This window comes from Dendropsophus ebraccatus, chromosome 14 (genome assembly GCF_027789765.1).
Source record: "Dendropsophus ebraccatus isolate aDenEbr1 chromosome 14, aDenEbr1.pat, whole genome shotgun sequence".
Lineage (NCBI taxonomy): Eukaryota > Metazoa > Chordata > Amphibia > Anura > Hylidae > Dendropsophus > Dendropsophus ebraccatus.
The window spans coordinates 56,635,965-56,663,960 of NC_091467.1; the positions used below are offsets into that span (position 1 = coordinate 56,635,965).

At 45.0% G+C, this 27,996-nt stretch overlaps 1 protein-coding gene across 1 annotated transcript; it reads left to right on the plus strand.

Moving 5' to 3' along the window:
• Nucleotides 1-4,402: 4,402 nt before the first annotated feature.
• UBALD2 (UBA like domain containing 2) lies at nucleotides 4,403-27,966 on the plus strand. Its single transcript, XM_069952399.1, has 3 exons — nucleotides 4,403-4,608; nucleotides 11,547-11,609; nucleotides 22,616-27,966. Exons 1-3 carry the CDS (start codon nucleotides 4,489-4,491, stop codon nucleotides 22,931-22,933), a joined length of 501 nt encoding a protein of 166 aa, XP_069808500.1. The 5' UTR covers nucleotides 4,403-4,488; the 3' UTR covers nucleotides 22,934-27,966.
• The last annotated feature ends 30 nt before the right edge of the window (nucleotides 27,967-27,996 follow it).

A 27,996-nucleotide genomic window follows, 5' to 3' on the forward strand; every position in this document is an offset into this window, starting at 1 on the left:
ATAAAAAAAAAGCTCTTAGAGGCCACTTTGGGGTAGTGTACCAATTGGTGTGAGATCACTGACTGCTAGGCATATCTGTGCAACATTCAAAGACATTTTGACTGGATATGATCAAACAGGGCAGAGGTTCAGGTTCGTACGAACCCGAACCATTGGCATTGGATCCCGCCTCCTTCCCGCTCCGTGGGGAAGGTGGAAAAAGCCTGAGTACCGCCTGGAAAATAGGGATACAGCCTATTACCTAGTTTTCCAGGCGGTACTCGGGCTGTCTCCACCTTCCCCACAGAACGGGAAGGCGGCGGGATCCAATGTCGATGGTTCGGGTTCGTACAAACCTGAACCTCGGCCCTGTTCGATCATCTCTAATTTTGAACAGTTCAAAGACTTTGATAGAAGGCGTATCACAGGACTGGGAGAAGCAGGCTGGTTGCTTGGACAAATCGCCCACCATCTAGGCTGCTCTGACCAAGCTGTTAGGAGGTGTTGGGAGCAGTGGGTACCTGAGGGCGCGCACAGTGAACATGCTCCGGACGGCCTAGACAGATCACCAGGAAAAAGGATCACCAGGCTGTTTAAATTGCTGAAAAGCTGCTCACAATTTACTTGTCCAGCCACAGCTGGCACCTCCATTACTCTGGTCTCTGCCCAGACCCATTCTAGGACTTTAGTAGATAGGCATGTGGTGCTATGGTGCCCGTTAGGCTGGGTTCACACTGCGTTTTTGCAATCCGTTTTTTGCATTTGTGTGCACCGTTTTTCCATTGACTTCCATTATAAAAAACATGGATCAAAACGGATCCGTATTTTTGACGGACACAAAAACGTTGCTGACACTATTTTTTTTGTCGTTTGCATACGTTAAACGTATGCTGAAAACGCAGTGTGAACCCAGCCTTACATGTCCGGCCACTGACATCCAGGCTCTGCTGCCTCTGTTTGCAGGTGTCATGAATGATAAACCTGGTCTGCTACTGACTGGAACAGTCTTGTCTTTAGTGATGACTTCAGGTTCTAATGATGGTCTTTTTTGTGTATAGAGGCCTCATGGTGTGAAGCAGTGGCGGATTATAATGTGGGCGGTTTGGGCGGCCGCCCGGGGCCCATGCCGCGCCGCCCACATTAGGATGTAACAGAGCAGAACATCACTTTCAGGTCCCAGTGGTCCCCTGAGTAATGTTCTGCCGGGCTGGGCTCTGCCGGGTTCTGCTGGGCGGGCCCAGCTCCTGCCCTGACCATGTAATCAGAGCAATCGCCCGGCTCCCCCCCCCCCCCCCACCTGCCGCCTCTTCAGACCTCACTGATCTCTGCGCTGACGGAGGCAGCCTCCTCTCCCTCTGCGCAGATCTCACTTGCCTCTCTCTCAGGCAGATCCTCTAGCAGGCCAGTGATGACGTCATCGGGCCTGCTGGAGGATCCGCGCGGCAGCTGACAGGCTGGAGAGCAGAGAGGAGAGAAGACAGTAAGACCGGGGCCAGGATTAGGTGAGTATATTGGTTTGTTTTGTTTTATTTTGTGTTCAGGCAATGAAGGGGGACAATGGGGGTAATGCAGGGAGACTATGGGGGTAATGCAGGGGGACTATGGGGGTAATGCAGGGTGTCCCCTATACTGTGCCCCTGTCCCCTCTGTGGTGTTACATAGGACTGCAGGTGACATCTACTATATTATCTGTACTCAGAGATATCACTGTGTTATCTGTGGTATTACATAGGACTGCAGGTGACATCTACTATATTATCTGTACTCAGAGATATTACTGTGTTATCTGTGGTGTTACATAGGACTGCAGGTGACATCTACTACATTATCTGTACTCAGAGATATTACTGTGTTATCTGTGGTGTTACATAGGACTGCAGGTGACATCTACTACATTATCTGTACTCAGAGATATCACTGTGTTATCTGTGGTGTTACATAGGACTGCAGGTGACATCTACATTATCTGTACTCAGAGATATCACTGTGTTATCTGTGGTGTTACATAGGACTGCAGGTGACTACTACATTATCTGTACTCAGAGATATCACTGTGTTATCTGTGGTGTTACAAAGGACTGCAGGTGACCTCTCCTACAGTATCTGTACTCAGAGATATCACTGTGTTATCTGTGGTGTTACATAGGACTGCAGGTGACCTCTCCTACATTATCTGTACTCAGAGATATCACTGTGTTATCTGTGGTGTTACATAGGACTGCAGGTGACTACTACATTATATGTACTCAGAGATATCACTATGTTATCTGTGGTGTTACATAGGACTGCAGGGACATCTACTACATTATCTGTACTCAGAGATATCACTATGTTATCTGTGGTGTTACATAGGACTGCAGGTGACATCTACTACATTATCTGTACTCAGAGATATCACTGTGTTATCTGTGGTGTTACATAGGACTGCAGGTCACATCTACTAATTATCTGTACTCAGAGATATCACTATGTTATCTGTGGTGTTACATAGGACTGCAGGTGACTACTACATTATCTGTACTCAGAGATATCACTGTGTTATCTGTGGTGTTACATAGGACTGCAGGGACATCTCCTACATTATATGTACTCAGAGATATCACTGTGTTATCTGTGGTGTTACATAGGACTGCAGGGACATCTCCTACATTATATGTACTCAGAGATATCACTGTGTTATCTGTGGTGTTACATAGGACTGCAGTGACATTATATGTACTCAGGGAATTAAGTTGCTGGAAATGTGCGGAGCCTAAGATGTTTGGCAGGTTCTGATGAGACGAACTGTAGCTGGAAGAAATCATCACAGCGGTCCAGGCCAGAGGAGGAGGAAAAAGAAAGTGGCGCCTCAGATCAAAGAAGACGTCACCTGTAAGTTACATTTTTGTATCCAGTAGAACATTATCTGGTAGGGGTGCAACACTGCTCTATGCCGTAATACTAACACTGCTTCCTCCTAGTAACCCAAGTAACCCCCCTTTCCTTCCCCACTTCATCCACCACTTAGCCTGAGAGAAAAAAGGCTTTTTGGCAGGTACACAGGTTAAATAGCAGTTAACGATTAACGACCGAACGAGAAATCCTTGATCGTTTAATAAGACCTGGACCTATTTTTATCGTTGCTCGTTCGCAAATCATTCGCATTGAATGAAAAGTTGTACAGTCGTTCGCAGTATTGAACACCATAGCGACGACAAGACGACCGCAAGTGCGATCATAGGTAACGATTATCGTTCCATGTAAATGGGTGAACGATTTCAGGTCTTTCGCAATGGCGGTCGTTTGGATCATTTATGGTTAACGATTATGCGATAATCGTCCCGTGGAATAGGGCCCTAAGGGATCATTATTGTGCAAAAAATCGTTATATTGTTCGAATTAAAACGATAATCGTTCTGTGTAATTGTAGGAAACGATCGAAAAATCGTTCGTATTTCTTTGATGGTTGATTTAGATCTGAACCTCAAATGATCGTTAATCGTTCGCTGTAATTCCACATTCGTTCGCTCAAGTTCTGCATTTGTTCACTAATCGTTCAGGGTAATTGCACATTGTCCGTTGTTTTGCTGGGATAAGATGGAGCAAACGATCACAGTAACGATCATAATAACGATTATCGTTCTGTGTAATATGGTGAACGATTTCAGGTTAACGGTAAACAATCTCGTTTTCGATCATTTATCGTTACAAATCGCTGCGTGTAATAGGACCCTAACGATTCCCTGTATCACCCACTTGTCTCATATACTGTTATTTGCCCCCCACCTTTCAAACTATATAAAACAGGATCTGGTGTAAACTGCCCATAGTAACCAATCACAGCTCAGCTTTTAGCTGAGGTAAAATAAAACCTGATCTGTGATTGGTCACTTTACACCAGTTTATATTCTTCATAGTTTGATAAATCTGAGCCATAGTGTATAGTGAGTCTTTCAGTACTTTGTTAGTACACGCTGTAGTGACCCAGGCGGGCCGCCGTCCGCACAGGCCTCACTGTTTGCACACACACGCAGCGTCCTCTCGGCCTCTCACCCTCACAAAGTCCTCAATGAACTTGGCCACATTTCCCTGTTGTCACATACGGGCACCCGCCGTCCAATCAGAGAAGCCGAAGCCTCGCAGCTCTGTGTTCAAACTCAACTGCGAGAGCCAATCAGCGGCGACCCGGTCTGCTCTGTTCCTCTGCACCAATCAGCGAGAGGCATGACTGTTTCTGCGCTCGTCAACACAAGATGCTAGCCAATCAGCGCGATCCAAAACATCAAATGGGGAGAGTACAACACTGGCGAAGAGCGAACAGCCAATCATGGAGCGGGAAAAGCCAAAACAAGAGAATTAACCAATAGCCAGCCGAGTCATAGAGTGAAGTGATGCAGACTGACAACTTTGTCGACCAATCAGTGTGCGCGCTGCAACGCCAGGCTCTGCCCTACTGTAAGTGACGCGCCGGGTCCTGTGGCTGAGGACATAACGAGGCTGCCGGGCGGGGAGAGCGGAGCGGGGCCCGGGATGTCGGTAAACATGGAGGAACTTAGACACCAGGTCATGATTAACCAGTTCGTGCTGGCAGCAGGGTGTGCGGCGGATCAGGCCAAGCAGCTGCTGCAGGCGGCACACTGGCAGTTTGAGGTGAGACCTAGGCGCACACCATGTTTATACACACACCCAGTGTACACACACAGCACGTTACACCGGGCACGGCCGCCCCGGGCTGCGACTGCTATTGACAACGTGTTCAGGTTCCTCATTGTATCGTTACCTCCTGTATATGTGGCCGGGCCTATGATACCACATGGTTTACATGCCGGGTATAGGGATAACTATAATAACAATATAATTACCTGACAGATATCAAGGCTACATAGGTCTTATTAGTCACATGACCCTTGTTCTGGGAGAAGCTGCAGACAACTGTGGTGGATAGTGCCGCCCCCATGTGGACTGTCTGGTGGTAGGTGCCGCCCCCTGGGTGGACTGTCTGGTGGTAGGTGCCGCCCCCCCGGTGAACTGTCTGGTGGTAGGTGCCGCCCCCCGGGTGGACTGTCTGGTGGTAGGTGCCGCCCCCCGGGTGGACTGTCTGGTGGTAAGTGCCGCCCTCATGTGGACTGTCTGGTGGTAGGTGCCGCCCTCATGTGGACTGTCTGGTGGTAGGTGCCGCCCCCCGGGTGGACTGTCTGGTGGTAGGTGCCGCCCCCCGGGTGAACTGTCTGGTGGTAGGTGCCGCCCCCCCGGTGAACTGTCTGGTGGTAGGTGCCGCCCCCCGGGTGGACTGTCTGGTGGTAAGTGCCGCCCTCATGTGGACTGTCTGGTGGTAGGTGCCGCCCCCCGGGTGGACTGTCTGGTGGTAGGTGCCGCCCCCCGGGTGGACTGTCTGGTGGTAGGTGGCGCCCCCCGGGTGGACTGTATGGTGGTAGGTGCCGCCCCGCCATGTGGACTGTCTGGTGGTAGGTGCCGCCCCCCCATGTGGACTGTCTGGTGGTAGGTGCCGCCCCCCCATGTGGACTGTCTGGTGGTAGGTACCGCCCCCCCTTGTGGACTGTCTGGTGGTAGGTGTGAACTGACTGGCGGTAGGTGCCGCCCCCCGGTTGGACCGTCTGGCGGTAGGTGCCGCCCCCCAGGTGGACTGTCTGGTGGTCAGGGCCACACATTTCATTTAAAGTGACTGAACCACCAGGCCCAGGCTGAAGCACTGGAGGCGGCCGACTCACCCCCAGTGGGAAGAAACCCCAGCCCGTCCATGACGTGACTCCATTAGAATGAATGGCACCCTATCATAGAGGGGCTGGGGTTTCCTCCCACTAAGGATGGGTCGGCCGCCTCCAGTGCTTCAGCCTGGGCCTGGTGGTACAGTCACTTTAAAGCAATCATTGCCGTAGATGAGTGGCTGCTGCCACAAGTGCTGTATAGCTTATCTATTGGCTCCATCCATATAAATCATACTTCACTACGGACGCACTTGTACTTTGTACATTCTGAAAAAAGAAAAAAAATCAGCTCCATTTTATCTTGTGTTTACTAGCAGCTCACTGAGAGATCAGATTACAGGCTGCCCATACAAGTCTATGGAGGGGGGGGGAGAGTGTGTTCAGAGAGCAGAAACAACAGCAGTGTTACAGCTCTCCTGCAGTTTAGCTTGCTCACTACTTCTGTATAATGTCCTGCATGCAGCTGCTGGTTTATAGTTTCATACAAGCGCATTACCTGCACATTACGGACACAAGTCCCGGTCTGATGGATCACACTGACAGCCGTCATTGAGCCTGCAGCCAGGATTTGAGTCCGTCATACGGCTATAGAAATGTGATTGTGACATGCTCACAATCGGGTTGTGTTCATGTTGTGTATTTTGCGTGTCTTTCAGTGCATTCACAAAAAAAAGCACTGTAAAAACACAACAAAAATGCCTTAAGGTGTGTGCAGAGACGTAGAAGAGCAAGTTCCCGTCTCCAGTGTGTATTCAGTATGTGGCCGACACAATAGAGGCCAGGGACACTCAGGGCAGCGCCATCACTTGTGCGTGCCCAGAACGGTGCCATTACCCGATTGGTTGTGTCTAATCAGAGTCCAGGCCGCCACTTACAGGAGTCTGTACTCTGCACAGTATATCCTATATCTCCTCTGCCTATGCTGCTTGTTTCAGTTACCTAGTATGCCGCAGTACTTCAGTACTTTTTAGGCTGAAGCTACCCTACAAAACAGCGCTCTCCACCTGGTGCTCAACTACAACTCCCATCATGCATTGTTAACATTTAGTGCATGATGGGAGTAGTTGTGGGTAGACCCACAGGTTTGACAGTACTTCTCTAGATAGGTAGCCTGGGCAGTATACGTCTAAGCACTGCCGCCCAGCAGGGGTGGTGGAGTCCTGCTGGGAGGACAGGGACATCATTCTTCTAAGCAGAGGCCTGTGCTGACTGCTCTATATATAGACCTCGTCTGTAGTTAAATACTTCCTTAAATCTAATCCTATCACCCATATTAAACAATTACCATCATTATCCTTCATATCGCTTAAAGTCACGGGAGCGGGAAGTGCGGCCTGTAATAGACGGCTATAGACCTCGTGCTGCGATGGTGTTTACAGTACACAATAGGAGACGTGGAGTCATGGCAGACGTGGAGTATATACTCTCTCACATGAGCAGATTGTGTGTAGACGTGTATATATCACCTCTAGTATCAGCGGAAAATTCCAAAGCTAAACGTACGTGTTAAAACCTAGATACATATACATATATATATACAGTGATAGATGAAGGGTGTATATCATATGGCTGCCATGGCTTTGTACGTAGCCATTGTACTCTGGCTGGGGATGCTGGTTGGGGTGTCTAACTGGTTTGGTTGGTATTTTTGCCTAATGACCCTTCACCAAAATCCTATAGAAAGAAGGGGGGGGGGGGCAGAAACCATGTGACCTGTGCGTCTATTTATAAACACAGTAATGGTATCCGTCATATAGTCTTGCATGAGGTCCGTGCCCGGAATATAACCAGGCAGCACAGCGGGCAGGAGGGGGCGTTTGTGGGAGGGGGATACACTATGGTATGAGTAATAATAATAATACTACTATTATACTATATACAGAAGGGTACAGAATAAAGAAATGTCATTATAAATAAATCTTATAGGAAGAAAGAGATCTCTCTCTAGCCCTATGTATCGCGCTGTGATGGCTCTGCAGCCTTTCTATAGTTTATTATTAGGTCACTATTGTATGTTCTGCTTAGACAATAAACGTGCCAGAAAGCTGGATCACAAGCCACATGTAGTGTTAGGAGCCCTGCATTGTCCTATGAATTCATGCATACATACATTACATTGTAACATAGGAGAACTGGACGATCCGAAGGGTGCGGAAGAGCAAAGCAGGCGTCAGTCTTGTATATCTCCCGTATACCGTGTAACTTTACTATACGCAATGCTGCCAAATATTTCTCTGTCATATATCATATTGGTGTAAGGATCCGAGATTAACACTTACACACTGTGCTTGTTACTGTGTATGTTATATACAGTCTGTATACAGGGGTGTGTGCTCTGCTATATTATATACATAGTCTGTTTTATTCTATTATATATACAGTCTGTATACAGGGGTGTGTGCTCTGCTATATTATATACATAGTCTGTTTTATTCTATTATATATACAGTCTGTATACAGGGGTGTGCTCTGCTATATTATATACATAGTCTGTTTTATTCTATTATATATACAGTCTGTATACAGGGGTGTGCTCTGCTATATTATATACATAGTCTGTTTTATTCTATTATATATACAGTCTGTATACAGGGGTGTGCTCTGCTATATTATATACATAGTCTGTTTTATTCTATTATATATACAGTCTGTATACAGGGGTGTGTTCTGCTTTATTATATACACAGCCTACAGATGTATATTTTGGGGTATTATACACACAGTCTATTTCTTTGTGTTTTATATTGTATACACAATTTGCATATTTACATTGTGGTGTATTATAAACAGGTTTATATGTTCTGCTTTATTATATACACAACCTACAGATGTATATTTTGGGGTATTATACACACAGTATTTCTTTGTGTTTTATATTGTATACACAATCTGCATATTTACATTGTGGTGTATTATATACAGGTTTATATGTTCTGCTTTATTATATACACAACCTACAGATGTATATTTTGGTGTATTATACACACGGTCTGTTTCTATGTGTGTTATATTATATACATAGTCTGCATATGTATGTTATGGTATATTTTATACAGGTGTGTACATTCTATATTATATACACAACTACAGATGTATATTTTGGTGTATTATACACACTGTCTGTTTCTATGTGTGTTATATACATAGTCTGCATATGTATGTTATGGTATATTTTATACAGGTGTGTACATTTTATATTATGTACACAACCTACAGATGTATATTTTGGTGTATTATACACACTGTCTGTTTCTATGTGTGTTACGTTGTATATACGATCTGTATGTCTTATATTTGCCGTCCACCCTTTAACCTCTTTCCCTTCCCGTCTTTTGTTTGCTTTCCTATAAACCCTGAACCCCTTCCTCAGTAATAATGGTAGGATTGTAATGGTTGTCCATAGGGTATTTTATAGCAGAAACCTACGGGACAGATGTGCCGTGTCGTACCTGTTCTTTATGTGGATTACAGGCTTTGGCTTCTTTTATAGTAACCCTTATGTAATGGCGTACAGGCACATACAGACATATATCTGGCCGGCTTTCTCCAGGTCACATGTCCTGCACTCGGACCTTATAAAGGGCACATTATGTGCAGAATATACTGAAGGCTTTCTTGTGAGTTCCGCAGTGTGGCTTGTGGGCGGTGAAGGGTTAACCCTCATTGTTATTGTTGTCAGTGGTGTCTCCGCCTCGTCCTGCACTCACTCTCTATAGCTATATACATGTAGTATATTCAGGCTCGGCTGCTGGGTTCCCTTTGTTTTCCTATGCTTTGGGTACAGTTAGTAGAGGCTGTGTACATTGTGCTATTAGTGGGGTGTGAGCAGACCCCCATGTTTAGAGGCCAGGATTCATTGTTTACAGTAATCCATGGAGTAGGTGGGGGCAGGGGGACTGTCTATGGAGCTGTGCATTCTGCATATGTTGCATAATAGGGACTCGCTGGTTGCCGCACAGATGTTGTATGTTCCCTATACAGATGACATCAGCTAATAGAAGGCATTATGTGCTGCTCTCATGGCACACCTTGTGTTCTGGGATTGTTTACATACAGTATAGTGTGTGTGCACTCTTCTCCATGTATTCAGCCCTGGCTATATGGATTACACATTGTATATTGGGACAAAGAGCCTCCATTTACAAGTCCCTGTCCTCCCCCAGGTTGGTGTGTATCTGCAGCCTGCTGTATGTGCGCACATACCTGGCATGTCTGACTATTGTCTGTGGGCTGCCGAAGCCTATTATGTCTCATGGCAGAGGTGCATTACCTGCAAAGCAAGTCACCTGCCTGTCCTCTACTACAACGCTGTCATCTACACTCAGGGTTTCTCTTTAGGGAACTTCTAATGTAAAATATTTATTGTGTGCATAGCGTATGTACAGTGTCAGGTGATTACAATGGCTCCTGGTAAGGGGCAGGATAGATCCAGGTCACTTACTGCTTGCTCAGCTGACAGCTATTCCCATCCCTATACACATGCAGAATGCTCAGGAGGGGGATAGGAAGGGTGGTATTACACGTTGATCGTTTGCATGTAATAAGACGTCGTCCGGTTGTTTGCAGTAGTGGCGACAAGATGAACACAATAACGGTCATAAGTAACGATCATCGTTCCGTGTAATTGGGTGAACGTTTTCAGGTCGTTCACCATTGCGGTCATTTGAATTAGTTTATTGTTGATCGTTAATAAATCGCTTTGCATAATAGAACCCTAAGGCTCGGATGTTTGAGTATAAGGGATTTGTCTTTACCCCCTAGAAAAGAATAAAAGGGTAAAAGGTAAATGGGTGAAAAAAAATAAATTCCACTGTATGCCCTCTGAATTACATGATAAAATGTATTGTACATGATTGCAGCGTATGCCTTTTTTTTTCAATACACAATAATGCAGAGTACTACTACTATTATATGTAATGAAACAGGGACAAAGGAAATAATCTGTATATTCATATTGGTTTCAAGGCGATGAAAATGTGTACGTTAGATGTAATGTAATCGGCAGTGTGAACCCAGCCCCAGGTATTGACCACCTCTGGTGGCGAACTGTCCGGCATTAGGGTGCACTGCGGTCAGTCTTCCTTTCCCCTGACGTCTGTCTTTGGAGGGGCAACCATAGACATTAGATTGTCAGCTGGTCCTGTCACAGTTGCCAAGTTCAGTAAACATTCATCTGATATGTATGGCTGCCTTAAAGGGATTTGTATTCCAGTCTCCTTTAGAAAAAACAAAAACATACTCTCGGTGTGGGACATGGTAGCAGGGATGGTCCTTAGGGACAGGATAATGCCCCAGACACTGTGCAGACTATTTTGGGAATGGTTTAAAGAACATGAGAAAGAGTTCAAGGTATTGACTTAAAGGGGAACTATCAGCAGGTTAGATGCTGATACCATCTTCCTCTGCGTCCCTGACGCTATAGGGGGCTATGTGTCTTGCCTTCCTCCTCGGCACCGGTCCCGTGCTGTTAGTTGGGGTAAGCTCTGCTCCAGAACACCGTTAGGTCGCTGTGTAGGTTCCAACTGCCAAGTGCTTGCCTTCCTATAAGACCGCCACCATTATTTGCTGGGGGGGGGGGGGGTTGGTGTTTCTTCTGTGGCTGAAGTCATTGCCATCAACCAGACATGTCTGGGTTAATGTTTCTTCACAGTGTGATGTTTAGTGACCTCTCAGCCTACATGTGTACACAGTCAGCTGGCCTTTGTATTGTGCAGCTCATTTGTATCTTCATTGCCGTTAAGAGTATACAGCGGGGAGTGTATACAGGAATGCGTAGCTTTCTGTTATGTTCATTTTTTGACTTGCTCCCTGCATTGCTATATAGAAGCCTAATCCAAGTTTTTTTTTTTCTTGTCTATTTAGACCGCTCTCAGTACCTTTTTCCAAGAATCCAATATACCCAGCGCTCAGCATCATCCGCACATGGTGAGTAGTACCCTCTTTTGGTCATGGTCTCTGCACCTCATAAAGGGTTAAAGTCAGCCCATGAGAGAGCCTGTGTGCGCTGTCCCCGCTGGCAGGAATGTAGAGAGCACGTCGTCGGTGTGTGATTCCAGAGGTCCACCGGGTGTAAACACAGCAGGAGCAGAGTGTGTAACCACCACAACAAAATGGCCTCCAGGAAGAGCGAGCGTGGCGGGGTAGACAGCTGCACAAACACTCTGCAATGTGTCTGTATGGTTCACAGCAAATATATACCTGTGTAGTCCTATCCCTGCCGTCATATATATATATATATATATATATATATATATATATATATATATATATATATGAGTTGTGGGTATATACGAGCACATTTGAGAGCCTAGCCTAACACACATCCCATAGGTAGGTTCCTAAAGACTTCTTTATTTATAGGATATGCAGCTTTCCATAGACTCTCTTATCCACATACACTCCTGTCCTTGTCACGTTCAGACCTATTAAATTCATAGAGGGGGGTTGCTCCTGATTCATTCGACAACTTTATTAGCCAGAGTGCAATAACCCTACAAACACTGACTGACTCAGCTGCACTTAGGATTATTATATGGTTGTATATTGGTGACCATAATGGGCACCATGCAGTTGGCTTTTCTCATTGCCTATAGCTGATCAGTATTAGGGGGCAGCTGAAATATATATGATTGCTAAAGAGACTGTCTTTTCTGTGTTCTGCAGCACTTATATTAAAGTGACACTGTCGTTAGAACTTTTAAAATCTAAATCAGCAGTAGATGTGATATAAAGTTTGCATATACATTCATTATTTTTGTTGTTGTTATCCTGCTGGAAAAAAAAGCTGTACTTACCAGAAATCCAGGTCCAGTCTCCTGAAGGCAGATTTTCTGGTTGAAAAAAACCCCAGACTAAACACAGAAATTCCGGCCAGTACAGAGAGTCACGGCTCAATGTGGTTGTCAGTCACATGACTGCCTTCTCTCTGTGAGTGCTCAGATGGTCTGGGAAACACAGGAATTCGTTTTCAAGTTTTGTTTTGTTTGTTTTTTTAGAAAAAAAGTCAGAAAACAGGAAATGCCGTGTTTTCCATGAAAACTAAAATAAAAAAAAAAAGAATGTATATTGCAGACCTGCTTTATATCACATCTACTGTTGATTAGAATTTTGAAGGTTATAATGACAGGTACACTTTAAGGAAAAGACTTCTTTGTATGTTCAACTTGTCAGGATGGAGGACTCCCACCGCATCTAAGATATCAACAGGGTCCAAGTTTTATTATTTCATCTAGTGTCGGAAAAGCTCTTCCTGCACCACATGTAATAATAAAGCTTGGACTCTGCTGATATCAGGGATCCTGTGTGAGTCTTCCATCCTCACAAGTTGTTCCTGTGTCCACCCTGGGATTGTGGACTCTCCTGCGTGAACCAACAACTGTAACATAAGCACTTTTGGTCTACATGTCTTGGTGCTGTTGGACCCTCATTGTTGTGTGTTCAGTCTATTCAGTAACTTTTACATACTTGTACCATGTAGAATCAGTCCACTGATATTACTGTATCACAACATTTGGGAGAGAAATGTGAGCACTACACACAAGAAAATATGGTTCATACCATGCAGAACTTTTGCTTTTGGGCATAGTGACTAGCTAAGTTTAGGCCATTGAAGAAAATAGGGCCCATGCCTATACATTCCCGTATACGTTGGGATCCGGTTTTGACACGAGGCCCAGGCAGATGAGGATCGTGAGGCAGAATTATGATGTGAACATGGCTTGTTATATCTGCTGTGGCCTGTTTTCTGGGTAGGAATGTATAGTCATTGGCCAAGAAACAGCGGCTTTGTATAGAAAATAGATGTCTGGTGCACAGCCGGGACCCCAGGTGCCTTCACTGACAGCAGGGAGTATATACTGAACGTTGTAACCAGGGGCTCTCCGTACCCTATTTGGATAGCCCAACACCACCAGCTGATTGAGAAATAATTATTTCTCTGTCATTATAGTGTATGTACAAAGAATAAAGCATTGATGTGTGAGCTAAGGATCCTACTACTCTGGTTTATACTCTAGGAAGTTGGTCAGCCCTGTTTCCATCACTTACATTGGGGGAAGAGGGAGCAGGATTGCTTATGGGAACATTCCCGTCCCTCTGCTTACATTGTTGGCAGCAAACATGCTTTTACTTTAAGGACGTCCACTGTCCACAAGTGATGATTTCAGTGGCCATATACACTCACCGGCCACTTTATTAGGTACACCTGTCCAACTGCACGTTACCACTTAATTTCTAATCAGCCAATCACATGGTGGCAACTCAGTGCATTTAGGCATGTAGACATGGTCAAGACAATCTCCTGCAGTTCAAACCGAGCATCAGTATGGGGAAGAAAGGTGATTTGAGTGCCTTTGAACGTGGCATGGTTGTTGGTGCAAGAAGGGCTGGTTGAGTATTTCAGAAACTGCTGATCTACTGGGATTTTCACGCACAGCCATCTCTAGGGTTTACAGAGAATGGTCCGAAAAAGAAAAAACATCCAGTGAGCGGCAGTTCTGTGGGCGGAAATGCCTTGTTGATGCCAGAGGTCAGAGGAGAATGGGCAGACTGGTTGGAGCTGATAGAAAGGCAACAGTGACTCAAATAGCCAACCGTTACAACCAAGGTAGGCAGAAGAGCATCTCTGAACGCACAGTACGTCCAACTTTGAGGCAGATGGGCTACAGCAGCAGAAGACCACACCGGGTGCCACTCCTTTCAGCTAAGAACAGGAAACTGAGGCTACAATTTGCACAAGCTCATCGAAATTGGACAGTAGAAGATTGGAAAACGTTGCCTGGTCTGATGAGTCTCGATTTCTGCTGCGACATTCGGATGGTAGGGTCAGAATTTGACGTCAACAACATGAAAGCATGGATCCATCCTGCCTTGTATCAACGGTTTAGGCTGGTGGTGGTGGTGTCATGGTGTGGGGAATATTTTCTTGGCACTCTTTGGGCCCCTTGGTACCAATTGAGCATCGTTGCAACGCCACAGCCTACCTGAGTATTGTTGCTGACCATGTCCATCCCTTTATGACCACAATGGACCCAACATCTGATGGCTACTTTCAGCAGGATAATGCGCCATGTCATAAAGCTAGAATCATCTCAGACTGGTTTCTTGAACATGACAATGAGTTCACTGTACTCAAATGGCCTCCACAGTCACCAGATCTCAATCCAATAGAGCATCTTTGGGATGTGGTGGAACGGGAGATTCGCATCATGGATGTGCAGCCGACAAATCTGCGGCAACTGTGTGATGCCATCATGTCAATATGGACCAAAATCTCTGAGGAAGCTTCCAGCACCTTGTTGTATCTATGCCACGAAGAATTGAGGCAGTTCTGAAGGCAAAAGGGGGTCCAGCCCATTACTAGCATGGTGTACCTAATGAAGTGGCCGGTGAGTGTATAAGATGCATTCAGTTACCAGACGAGTATTTGCACATTATATGGCCAAGTGATCGAAACGTACATTGACCAGATCCTCTGCCTGCATGAATGGGTCCGATCTGTGTGTGTAAACCCAGCGTTACTCTAGTTCTTGTTCATGCACAGCTGAGTGTTGGACTTTGCTCGCTCTCTATGGTTATATTCTTTATGGTGTAGATAAGGTAAATCCCTCCTCCTGTGAGGTGTTTATGGAAGGGCTATGGCTTATCCACAGCTGAATACACCAACCTGTTTTGGCAATGTTAGATGTATTTGAGGCATCTTCGATGCTTAGAGAGTGAAAACCAGTTCTTAAAGGGGCACGCTGAGAATTTATTATTTAACATACTGTATATTGTGCAGTATAGGTTGTTGTTAAATAATAAAGTAAAGGCTTTTGTGTATACCTATCTTAGTTGAGGTGGCATTTGTCAGATCATGAGGCAGCCAAACTCTGGGCTCTCCTGCAATCTCCACAACAGGGCCTGGGGTCTTTCCTATGTATAGAGCTGTGAGTTGTGCTTACACTCCGGTGGATTCTCTGTGGGGGCTGCTAAAGGTTGCCAAGTACAGTGGTGCCTTGGATTATGAGCATAATTCGTTCCAGGACCGTGCTTGTAATCCAAATCCACTCTTAAAGAGGATGTACCATCAGGTATATCCACTTTAATCTGACCCAGGGATAGAACGGTGCCGTCATGGGGAAGCCGGTTCCGCAGTCAGTTTTTTGAACTGCGGCCCGATTCCTGTGTACGGCGCCGTTCTATCCACGGGTCCCGGGCCGGAGCTGAAGCACAGGAGCTGGCTGCCCCGCCCCCAGTGGGAGGGAATTCCCTCCCCTTTATGACGCGGCTTCATTAGAATCAATGGACCTGTTGGTACATCCTCTTTAAACCGAAGCAAGTTTTCCCATAAAAAAATCGCTAATATGCAGACAATTGGTTTCACACCCCAAAAATAATTTTTTTGTTCTGAATAACTTGTAGAACAGATGAAACAAACAATGAGAAACAGCTGAATATGCGATATTATAAGTTACTCTACAGTATAGCAATCAGCATGTGGAGTATAATGTATAGTAAGTGCAAAAACCTGGAAAAAATGCAGCAGCTTGCAGATACAGAATTGAACTGCAGATCCCCATAATGCAGTAGCGTAGTACAACAGGCTAGAATAGAGAAGCAGGGCTGCTGTCAGAGGTCTGTGTGGTCACATGACAGCAATGGGGAAGGGGGTGTGCTCAACATGGACCAATCAGGAAGTGAGAATCACAGAGCTGTGCAGGAAGACAGTGACAGAAACTTTATATACAGCAGTTTGAATGGCTGAGTGTAAGTGCAGGCAGATTATAGCAGCAGTGTGTATAGCTGAGTGTGAGTGCAGGCACATTATAGCCGGAATGGAGAGGATGGGAAACACAAGGGCTGACAGAGACTGCAGGGAGCATGAAGGAATGAGCAGGGTATATGTGGACAGAGTATAGCAGCACACTCTGTCCGGGGAGAGAGGGGTTACAGCTATGGAGAGATTACCTCCACAGTCCTGTCCCCTGATGTAAGCCCCAGCCTGAAGTAGATCTGCTATGATTTGGAAGGTGAGGGTGACGTTCTGGGTCAGAGTACAGGGCTGTAGCCCCCGCTATACAGACCATGCCCCTCCCCCACTCGCCCTCCCACCCAGTACAGAGGGCTCTTAAACCAAGTTACAAATTTGAAAAACTGGGAGCTCTTTTTGCAAAATGCTCTTAGAGTAGCTTCACACGTACCGCATCCGCAGTGGATTTCATGCTGCGAGTTTGCAGCGAAATTTGCTGCGAATCCTGTTACAGTGAAGTTAAATGGGTCACATACCTGCAGCGGAATTTTCATTCCGCTGCCAGTACGTGACCCGGCCCCCTAAACCCCTCCGCAGCTCCATATGAGGCTCCCTTCTCCCGCCGGTCCCCATCAGCCAATCAGTGCCCGGCAGCGGAATGAAAATTCCGCTGCGCGTATGTGACCCATTTAACTTCACTGTACCAGGATTCGCGGCGGATATCCCTGCAAACTCCGGTACATGTGAAGCTACCCTCAATCCAGGTTACTCTTAAACCAAGGTACCACTGTGTATTGTACTTGGTTGTCTTCAGCAGTCCCATAGACAAAAATAGAGTAGCCGTCTACAATTGTGACTCGCCACTCCATTCAAAAGAAAGACCCTAGGCCCAGTTCTGGAGATGTGTCCCCTATCCTGTGGGTGGGATTCTATACACTGCATCCTGGTAATGAAGTTCTCTGGCTATTGTTGGCAGACGGTATTAGGAACACTTAACATGAACAAGCCCTTTATTTCCATTCTACTTTCTGACCAGAACAGGGTTATTGAATTGTTACCCATCCTCACGTGGATTCAGGGTTGCGGGTCCCCTCTAATAGAATGTGCAGCCACCTACTTCTAGTAGTAACCATAAAGCAGTGCTTATGTTCCCTTATAGCTGTTAACCCCTTAGAGGATCCTATGACGTACTGGTACGCCAGAGGATCAGTTGGCTCTGTGAAGCGAGCTAAGGAGTTGAGCTTGGCTCATAGAGGGTGAGGAGCGGCTTCTATCAGCAATGAGGTCCTTACTGTTAGTGATGGGCCGCAGCGATCGCGCTCCTGTCCGTCATTAACCCCCTCAGTGCTGCTGATCACAGCATTTAACTGTCAGTAACAGGAGCTGAGTGTTGCATAACTATTACAGATATTGCTGCGGAGCTGGCTGCGACTTTCACAGTAATGCAGTACGTGTGAACGCAGCATTAAAGGAATTGTCTGGGGAGCAGAAAATTGCGCATAATCTCTTCTCCACGGTGCTTGCTTCCCCCATCTTGGAAGTATACTTGCCGAGACAATAGGGTGTCAGTCCATCTTATGTGCGGGGGTGTATTTTGTTTCACATGTGGATTGTGCTGCACACGTGTGTCTGACCGGTTATTTATACACATTATTTAGCATTTATTTATGTTGGCTGGGGAGTTCCTCTATGGTGGAGTGTTGCTTTAATTCTCTGTAGTTATTTAGTAACCTCGGGCCGGTGCTATACACTAATGACAAGCGCTGACCTGTACTTTAACCCGCCGGTGACATGGTGTTTGTAGCTGTTCCTTTGTGGTAATAAGCAGATGGCGAGTACACAAAACGAATGCACTGCAGTTGTTTTCGGGCTGTTGCAATAATTTCCTGGTGATCATTGCTCCAGGGACGTTGTATGTTCTGTGAGATTAGAGTCAGACAGGAAATGGAGAAAGTCTTTGTCAGTACACGGCTGTTTGTGACATCAGGGGGGGGGTCGCACATGAGGGTCGCTCCTCCATGTTTACAGCCTCAGTAAGGACACACTTGGACGGGTGGCTTTTTTTTGTTAAGATTCTTTTAAGGTTGCACAACCAGTCAGTGCATAGGGAAGGGCCTGCAGGATGTGTTTGGCCTGAACTTGTCCTGGATGTTTCTGAGTGTGTGACGGTCCAATGTCTGCACCCATAACCTGCGCCTGGCACCTCCTTGTGTTTATATTCGCCTTTTATAACCCCATAGCTTTCTTTATAAGATGTATGATCTTAGAGGTCCTAGAACTCCATACAGGACAATGGAACAAAGGGCGTTTAATCTCCATTGCATTGAATTTACGGGGAATGATCATCTTCCTTGTTGGGTGGTTCAGATTTAGGAGCTGCTGACTGTAGCGTTCATGTCCATGATCACAACCTCAACCCAGAATTAAAAGCCCCTTTACATGGGGTGAATATAAGGCAGATGAGTGTTAGGAATATACTCGTTCCCGGTAATCGGACTGTAATCACATGTTTTGTGTGGCCAATAAAATAGTCATTGCCCTGTGTAGACAGGATATGTGACCAACATAACGTTATGGGCCGCATGATTGATCCATGGTGATAATTTAGCGCCTTGTAGAGTCTCCAGAGGTCCTCTCTATTGTGTCGGTATACCATAATAGGACATAGAAGTGGTTGTTTAAAGCTAATTTTAGTAAACCACTAAACAAAGCTCGAACCCTAATGGTACTTTATAATAGTAAAAAAAGAAACCTATCTATATTGCCCCTGGAGTGGTGATCACAGTCAGTAAATGTTTTCTATCATATGCACAGTACAAAAGAAGACAAGAAAAGCACCAAAAATCGCTCATGCAGCACATATGAAATAAGATGTGCAACAAGCCCCGCAGAATGCTGTATACAGCTGCCAACCAGTATAGCATGAGATCAATCACAGCACAATTCCAAAGTCCAATGGTATCAAACCACCTGGTGTCATGTACAGTAAACAGGAGGTGTGTAGTGAGAGAACGTGGAACAGTCTACCACAGGATCTGGTCACAGCAAAAACAGTAGAGGGCTTCAAAACAGGGCTAGACAAGTTCTTAGACCAAAATAATATAAATGCATATGTATAGAACCTATCACCCCTCCCCCTTCCCTGTATCCATCCCCTCCTTGGTTGAACTTGATGGACATGTGTCTTTTTTCAACCGTATTAACTATGTAACTATATGTAACTATGTAACCTTCCAATGCTGCCTGATGAGAATCAGAGACTTGAATACAATCTGCAGGCAGAATCTCCAAGGCCCAAGAGGGAATTAGGATCCCTATTACCTAGGCTGTATCCCTGTTTTCCAGGCGGTACTTGGGCAGTCTCCACCTTCCCCACAGAACGGGAAGGCATCAGGAATCAAATGCGAAAGGTTAGTGAAGGTTCAAGTTCGATCGAACCTGCAAAATCCAGATGTTCGATCATCTCTTCTTACGAGCAGCTCCTTACGAGAAGTATAGAAATAATGTCAGTCTGCCTTCATTATATACAGAAATACTTACTGTTTTGGCCAATGGCAGAGCACGAGGAGAGCGGGCGCAGACTAGAGGAAATCCCGATTACACATGCACTAGCAAAACACAGTAATCACTGAACTCAAGGAGAACAGCGAAAAAAATTCCAATGAAGTTCTCAATCAAGAGTCTCCACTGATGCCCCCAAAAATTTAAATATGCAAAACAAGAGTCCATGGAGCCTCAGTTACGAGTCTCAAAACACGGGATAGCCAGATATCTCTAGCCTGTTGCCAACGGGGTGCCTCCATGATAGGGAGAGCACCACACCACCCTAATAAATAACCCCTTAAGTCCCACTCGGTTGCCCGTTGGTAACAGGCTAGAGATATCTGGCTATCCCCGTGTTTTGAGACTCGTAACTGAGGCTCCACGGACTCTTGTTTTGCATACACATGCACTAGGCGTCATGTGACAAGTGGCAATCGTGTTTTCGGTCATGTGATAAACGGCGGCCATGCTTGTGAAGTCAAAAACACAAATGTAAGACGCCATTTTGTGGAGGCACAATTCAACCACTTATGTGAGGGGGACCAGCCACTAAGATCCCCATGGACTGGCATCACTATGAACCCATGGCTGATGTACATAAAAAAGATATAAAAAGACTTCATCCCAGACATCTAAAATGTTGCCCAATGTATGAAATGTAATAAACACGCAAGCATTGCGAAAAATACATAAATAAGAGTGCTAAAGCTCAAATGAAAAATATACTGGGAGACCACTGGGTCCCTGATGAATAGTGATAAAAAAACAAGTTGTGTAAAACAATGTGACCAATACCCATGAATGGCAGAATTGGAAGCCCATCCCCGTAACAAAAAAATGCCCATTAAAGCCTGACCCGGGTAACCCCGTCCATAGACGCCTGCTCTCTTCGCAGTCCACCCCAGCCTGCCAGGCCACATCTGCCAGAAGACAGCAAAAAACACATTGTATGTGTGCAGTAAGCAGGTCAGCAAGCTTGTACCGCTATGTGGATGAACCATAAGGCAGATTTTCAGTCTATGATGATAAAAGCTGCCTCTGGGTAACCATTACATATACACATTTTACCTTCTGCTTTTTATTTTCTTTCTGTAGAACAAGGGGATTCCTTCTTGGTGTCATTGCATGTTGTCAGCAGGATGCGTTTCTGCTGACGTTTGGGAAGAGGGAAGGAGTGATAGCTGGCTGGTACCCCCACCCTATAAGCTTTGTGTATACCATTCTGAGTATAGGCCGTACATGGCCCCACTCACGCTGTAAGCAAGCGCCTATCTGCTAGACCGAGCCTTTCAGGACTGAACGAACGTCACTAGTAATGTGTGTGTAAAATCTGCTAACCATTGATTTAGATGGGGATACACACAGTAATGCATATTCTGCAGATTGTTTCTGATGGGGAATTGAAGTCGATGATCGGTAGCCAGGTGCAGATTAGCCATATTGATTCAGGCTATAATCCGATCCTTAGGTTCTGCACGGGGCCCAGATTTTAAGCAGTATATGTGAGGGAGGTCCCACATCACTATAACTTTATCAGACCTGTATCTGTACTGGAAGTAACAACTTTTGTGCGATGAACATATGGTATGTTATAATGTATAACGTATAGTTGCCTTTATGATGAATAAGCACTTTGATGCAAATTCTCAAGATTCAGGCTAGGTTTACACGTAACAAAACTGGCGGAATGGGGCCAGCCTCCCTGTTATAATGACAGTCTATAGGAGGCTCGTGTGCCTCCTCTCTCAGCGCTGAAAAATGAACATATTTATTCTCCAGCACGGAGAGTGGAGCCGCGCGAGCCTCCCATGGACTCTCATCATGACAGGGAGGTTGGCGGCATTCCACCACAGAATGCCTCCACTTTTGCTATGTGTGAACGTAGCCTAAGGGAGGTTGCCCAGTATTGTGTATAAAAAAAACAAAAACATAAAAGATATAAAACTAGTAGAACACATAAACAGTAGTAACAGACGGCGATGGTGTGGAATAGCAGTGATAGATGGATGATCCTGCTACAGCCTCCAAATGGCAGGGGTATTGTAGTGGCCATGAGAACCTAAAATACAGGGGTCAGAGGTGAAATTATATTCACTACCTACAGTATTGCAGTATAAAACCTGAATCTGAGTAAAAAAAACAAAAACCAAAACTTCTGCCTTTAATGTGCCCCGGTTGAGCGCAGCAGTCAGGTAAGTGTATTAAGCAATCTGAGCACATTCAAAAAGCAGAATTACTAGAGATGAGCAAACCGGGTATCGGGTTCGAGTCCATCTGAACCCGAACGTTCGGCATTTGATTAGTGGCGGCTGCTTAAGTTGGATAAAGCTCTAAGGTTTTCTGGAAAACATGGATACAGCCAATGACTATATCCATGATTTCCACATAACCTTAGGGCTTTATCCAACTTCAGCAGCCACCGCTAATCAAATGCCGAAAGTTCGGGTTCGGATGGACTCCAGCATGCTCCAGGTTCGCTTATCTCTAAGAATTACCTTTTGCAGACTAAACAGATTGACAACCAAGTCATCAGATGTGGTTCCTGACTGCAATACTATCGTTTTACTCACCTATTTGAACTGATGGGCAGTAATTCCCATCTCGTAGGATCTATGATTTTGAGAGGATGAATTAACTTTGCCTATCCTTTCTATTTCAGATGTGTACACCAAGTAACACGCCAGCCACTCCTCCCAACTTCCCGGATGCTTTAGCCATGTTTTCTAAACTTCGAACCTCAGAGAGCTTGCAAAACAGCAGCAGTCCCGCAGCCTCAAACGCCTGTTCTCCTCCTGGCAGTTTTAACCCGTATTGGGCTTCATCACCACCCAGCCAACAGCCCGTGTGGCTGCCCCCAGCCTCTCCAACCACACACCTCCATCATCACCACCACCATCCACAACCAGCCTGGCCCCCAACCTCCCAGCCTGCAGGGGGGCCCCAGAAAGCCATGACTGCCATGGATGGGCAGAGATAAGACTGGGCTTGAGTGCACTGAAGAGAGGAGGTGGCTGAGGGGGCTCCCGCCTCTCTGCCTTCATCCTGTTGAACTGACGTTTATTTTTTCTTCCTCGGTCTTTGTTTTGTTTTATAAATGAGGTTCTGATTTTTTTCTTTTGAAGACCAGAGAAAGTGGATGGAGGGGTATGAAAAGTGTCCACCCCTTCCTCCCTGTTTCTCTTTAATATATAATTATAATATATAAAGATTTGAGTTTATGTGAGATGTTGGAGGAGGAGGGGGGGGGGGGCATGGAGAATGTTTATAAAGGAACGCTGAACGTGTATCTAGAAGGAGCACCTTCATCTGTTGAATCACATGGAAAGAAGCTTTAAGTTGTTGTCCCTCCTGCCCATCACTCTTCCCCAGTCTGTGATAGAACAGGAAGCGTGAACCTACTTGTCTGACATTATGTTCTGTCCATCGACTCAGCGGAGAGCAAGAGATTGGTGGGATCGAGGCATCGGCACTGCGTAGCGAAGGGCAGTATTAAGGAGCCTACACAAGGCAAGAGCGGAAGTGTAACCAATGGAGTTGGGGCTTTTTCATACGGACCAGCATCTATGGAGCTGGGCATCGCAGTACCAACTTCATGAAAAATTACATTTTGAGTTAATAAATTTTGAGTTAATTTAAATTTTTGTCACTTTATTGCAACACCTCAATGTGACACAATGACTTGGCCTATACAAGCTTATGGTTCAGAAGAATACATAACGGTGGCGTCTTGTGGTGATAGAAAACTAGATCGTCGCTTGGTCTTAACTGTGGTTTCCATCAGGATCAACAAATCTCCGTTCCTGAAACCATGCCTGGATGTTCTGTATGGAAGAATATTATAGACTTGAGCTGTCACCTTTTTTTATACACTGCTTAAAGGGACGACATTGAAAGGATTGTTGAGACTTATTTCTTTACTCCCATTTTGCTTCCATGCCCAACTAGGAGCGTAAGAGCTACTACTTGCTTCTCCCAGAGCAATAAGAGCACACCGGAAGATGATCCAAATGCCCGACGCTGTCACTGATCTAATATCCTAATCCCCAGGTCTATTAACGTTCTGTTACCTCCCATGGTAAAACATACCTTAGAGAATTTTGTGTGTGTTTGGTAAAAAAATTTTTTTTAATTTGGCAAAATTTTATTTTATTGTTTCACCCTCTGCTGTAGTCAAATAATCTAAAATGTGGAATATGCAATGTGGAGCTGCGTTCTGTAACATGAGAGAATGGCATTCCATTACCAGGGCTTCTGTCGCCATTTTATAAAACTAGATTAGGGGTATCTGGTTAAAAACGTCTTTTTTAAGGGTCATTTAGAGGCCTGTACAACTCCTTAGTATGATGCCATGCAGGTGGCATCTGGCTGTGGTCATAAGGAGAGATTCTTCCCCAGACACTAGGTTATAAATAAGAATTCCCCCATATATTGTGAATCCGATGGAGCAGGCCACAATTTTACACCTAAAGTAAGGTGTACACTAGAGGTCTTGTTGACTTACATGGCAGTCCTGTTGTTGGTCATTACAGAGCAGTAGATACTTGTATACCATATGTAAAATCTTCTTGTTACTCTTCTCTCTGCTGTTATTCTTCCTAGACATTTAGGAATGAATTGACAAATGTTTGTTACCGTTCCCTCGCTATAGGACGCGTCCCTGCACAGGTGCCACAGCTGATTGGTCAGTGTGAGAGTGCGCTAGGACACACCCCCAAGTGGTAAAACCCAGTTGTCTATTAATTCATAAGTTTCTAATGGGATTAAGAGCAACAACCTAAGAGAGCAATGAAGATGCAGAAATGTACTCCAGAATTAGCACAGCACCTGCTTAACTTTTTATGCCCACTTAACTGGGAGCCACTTTCTCCATGAGAAAAGAAGGATTGGGTAGTCATGGCCGATCCTTCTCTTCCTGTCGGGGAGAATGAGAAGGCCTCCATATATACGGAGTTGGACAGTCCCTCTCAGTAAGTTTGTTTGGTCAGCACCACAGGCCTCGTGTCTGCCATTATATCATCCATATATTATTTCGGCCCCTCTTACATTGAGGGGTGGGTTAGGTTTCCTGTAAATTACATTGTTCTTATGTGCACTGACTAAAATCTGACCTAATTGAGTTATGGAACAAACAGGCCTAGAATAGCAACCCATAACTTTAGAGTTAAGCAGCCATGTCACCCGGATTAACCCCAGAGATTTAATTTAAAGCTTTTATCACAAAACATTTTTGCCATTAAATGCACTGATTTTTTTTTATATTTTGCTAAAAAAGCAATGTACCTTTTACTTTGTTGGTAGAAAGCATAGTTCTCTGAAGCCTAAAAGAAACTTGGCTCACAAAAAAGCAATTTACCAATAGCCAGCGGGTGGCGCCAGTCTAGATCTCATGCCTACAAAATAATTCTTCTTTTTATATATGTTGTGTTTTATTCCCATGTTTATAAATATCAATCTACTTTTACAACGTGGCAGAGAATCCATAGGCTAGGGATACATGGCAGCTTAAAGGGGTTATCCACCGCTACAAAAACATGGCCACTTTGTCTCCAGATTAGGCGGGGTTTGGAACATGCTCTATTGAAATAAATCGCGCTTAATTGCAAACCACATCTGAAATGGAGACAAGAGAGGGGGAAAAGTAGCCATGTTTTTGTAGCGCTGGATAACCCCTTTAATTCTAGTATCCCTGCAGGAAAGTATCTAAATACAGAGATGTAGAAAATGTGCGTATGATCCCATTAACACAGATTTTAGTGATAAAAAGCAGACACGAACTGCTCGCGTGCTCCTCGTTTTCTGCTCGCTGCCGGTGCTATTACCGGCACTGACAGCAAGCAGGTAAGAGTGGGGGGACGGGGGGAGCAGGGAGGTGCGAGAGGCATGTCCTAATTTTTTATCAGTCAGGGTCTTGGGTGTTCAGACCCCCATAAATCGTTACATAAAGCTAGGAGAAGCACTCTGCTTAGAGCTTCACTTCTGGTTTACTGCCGGAGATGGTCCCTATAGACTTACAATAGAGACCACTCCCTGCAGCGAGCCAGGGGATTGATGAGCCCATCTTCTCAGCTCCTTTCTAAGAACTGGTGGGGGTCTGGACACCCCCAAAAAAAACAAAAACATGTCTGACAGTGCCCACTTAAAGAGAATTTGGACTGGATCTTGTACATCTGTGACTCAGGAACTGCTATAACAATACAAGCATGTGTCACTGTCACTACAATATCTCAATGCATAGATATACAGCGCCAGTGATGACATCATTAACATTAATGCCAATGCAATTTCCAAGGCCTAGTTCACACCTGTTGTTAGTCAATCAGTTTTTCCTCTCCTGAAAAACCCCACAGACTTGTAATGGAGTTTGTCACGTTCCATCATGGTGTCCATGGTTTCTAATAGGAAAAAAAAAACCTGCATGGGGCGTCTATTCTTCCCGTCATATCTGACTGATTCTTCACCGCTACGTTCACGCCTGTATTGCATCACAGCAGCAAAATAATGGAATAATGGGCTCATCATACAGCTGACACTCGTGGTGCCTGACAGACCCCACCGGCTTGTAATGGAGCCCACCAGGCTTTGTTGTGGTGTCAGTCTTTTTGACGTGAAGAATAACTGCATGCTGGGCTATTCCTTCTGTCACATAGTACAAAATCTGCAAAGGACCCGATATCAGAGATGTGAACAGAACCTAAGATACCAGGTATAATACTAGACAATTTCTCTTACAGATCCTGTAGGTCTTCTCAGTCTGCATTGTTCTAGAATAGAAAGGAAAGTGACACCTCGGGGACTTGTGGGATTTATTTTCTATATGTTCTGTGTGCGGCAATGTTTTCTTGTGCCATTTTGCATTTATATAATATCTAAACCAACACTTGTCATCTGAGGAATACAATGTTTTCTATGTGAACATTCATTGTGACATGTACGTCTGTAGAGAGCTGGGGATAAAGAGATAGAAAAGTGACTGTGTGTGACGATAACATCACAGTCCTCAAGTCTCTGCCGTATTAAAGGGGTTGTCCAGCGAAAATCTTTTTCTTTCAAATCAGCTGGTTTCAGAAAGTTATATAGATGTGTAATTTAGTTCTATTTAAAAATCTTAAGTCTTCCAGTACTTATCAGCCACTGTATGTCCTGCAGGCAATGGTTTTTTTCCAGTCTGACACAGTGCTCTCTGCTGCCACCTCTGTCTGAGACAGGAACTATCCAGAGCAGGAGAAAATGCCCATAAAAAATCTTTCCTGCTCTGGACCGTTCCTGACATGGTCAGAGGTGGCAGCAGAGAGCACTGTGTCAGACTGGAAAGAATAAACTACTTCCTGCAGGACATACAGCACTTAATAAGTATGGGAAGACTTGAGATTTTTAAATAGAAGTAAATTATAAATCTATATAAGTTTCTGAAACCAGTTGCTATAAAAGAAAAATATTTTCATTGGAGAACCCCTTTAAGGGCCAGTGGCCATAGAAAGTGACGGGATAATGTTACTCAGTATATAGGAAGGAGATCTGAGTATGTGAGATCACTCCTACAACCTGGCTGCCCTGGATGGGCAATAAAGGGGAACATGTTCTTAGTTTTAGCTCTATGTTCTTAGTTTTTATTTTTTTTTGTTTATGTTTTTTCCTGGCGTAGCTAACGTGATCTGGGAAGCCATTTTTAACGCTGTGTTGGTGGCAGCTCGTGTGACAGCTAATGAATGAGGACAAGTCGCGCCTCGGCAGTAGCATTTTGAGGTTATAGTTATTAAAATACAGTACACTGGTAATAGTTGAGGTTGTAGCCTGAAAGGTGCATCAGGAACTCGTATCAATGTGGGCCCGCACGTCCCTTTGGTTAAATTGAACTTGTATGCACAGTTGATGTGGTGGAGAAGGGCAAGTGTCTCATGCTTTCTCCCCACACGAGTGGGTATTGGGTCAAATGTTTATTACCCAAGATCTGTTGAGTATTCTTTTTAATTTAAAGGAAAAAAAAATAAAAAAAACTTTTTTTAACCCAAAGTAGCGTCTGTGTTTCTGAGCAATGTGTGA

What these genes read in the sequence shown, in the direction of transcription:
- UBALD2 (XM_069952399.1), top strand. Translation starts at nt 4,489, where the DNA reads ATGTCGGTAAACATGGAGGAACTTAGACACCAGGTCATGATTAACCAG. An exon ending in CGGCACACTGGCAGTTTGAG is followed by an intron (nt 4,609 to 11,546) that starts GTGAGACCTAGG and finishes TTGTCTATTTAG; the next exon opens with ACCGCTCTCAGTACCTTTTT. An exon ending in CTCAGCATCATCCGCACATG is followed by an intron (nt 11,610 to 22,615) that starts GTGAGTAGTACC and finishes TTTCTATTTCAG; the next exon opens with ATGTGTACACCAAGTAACAC.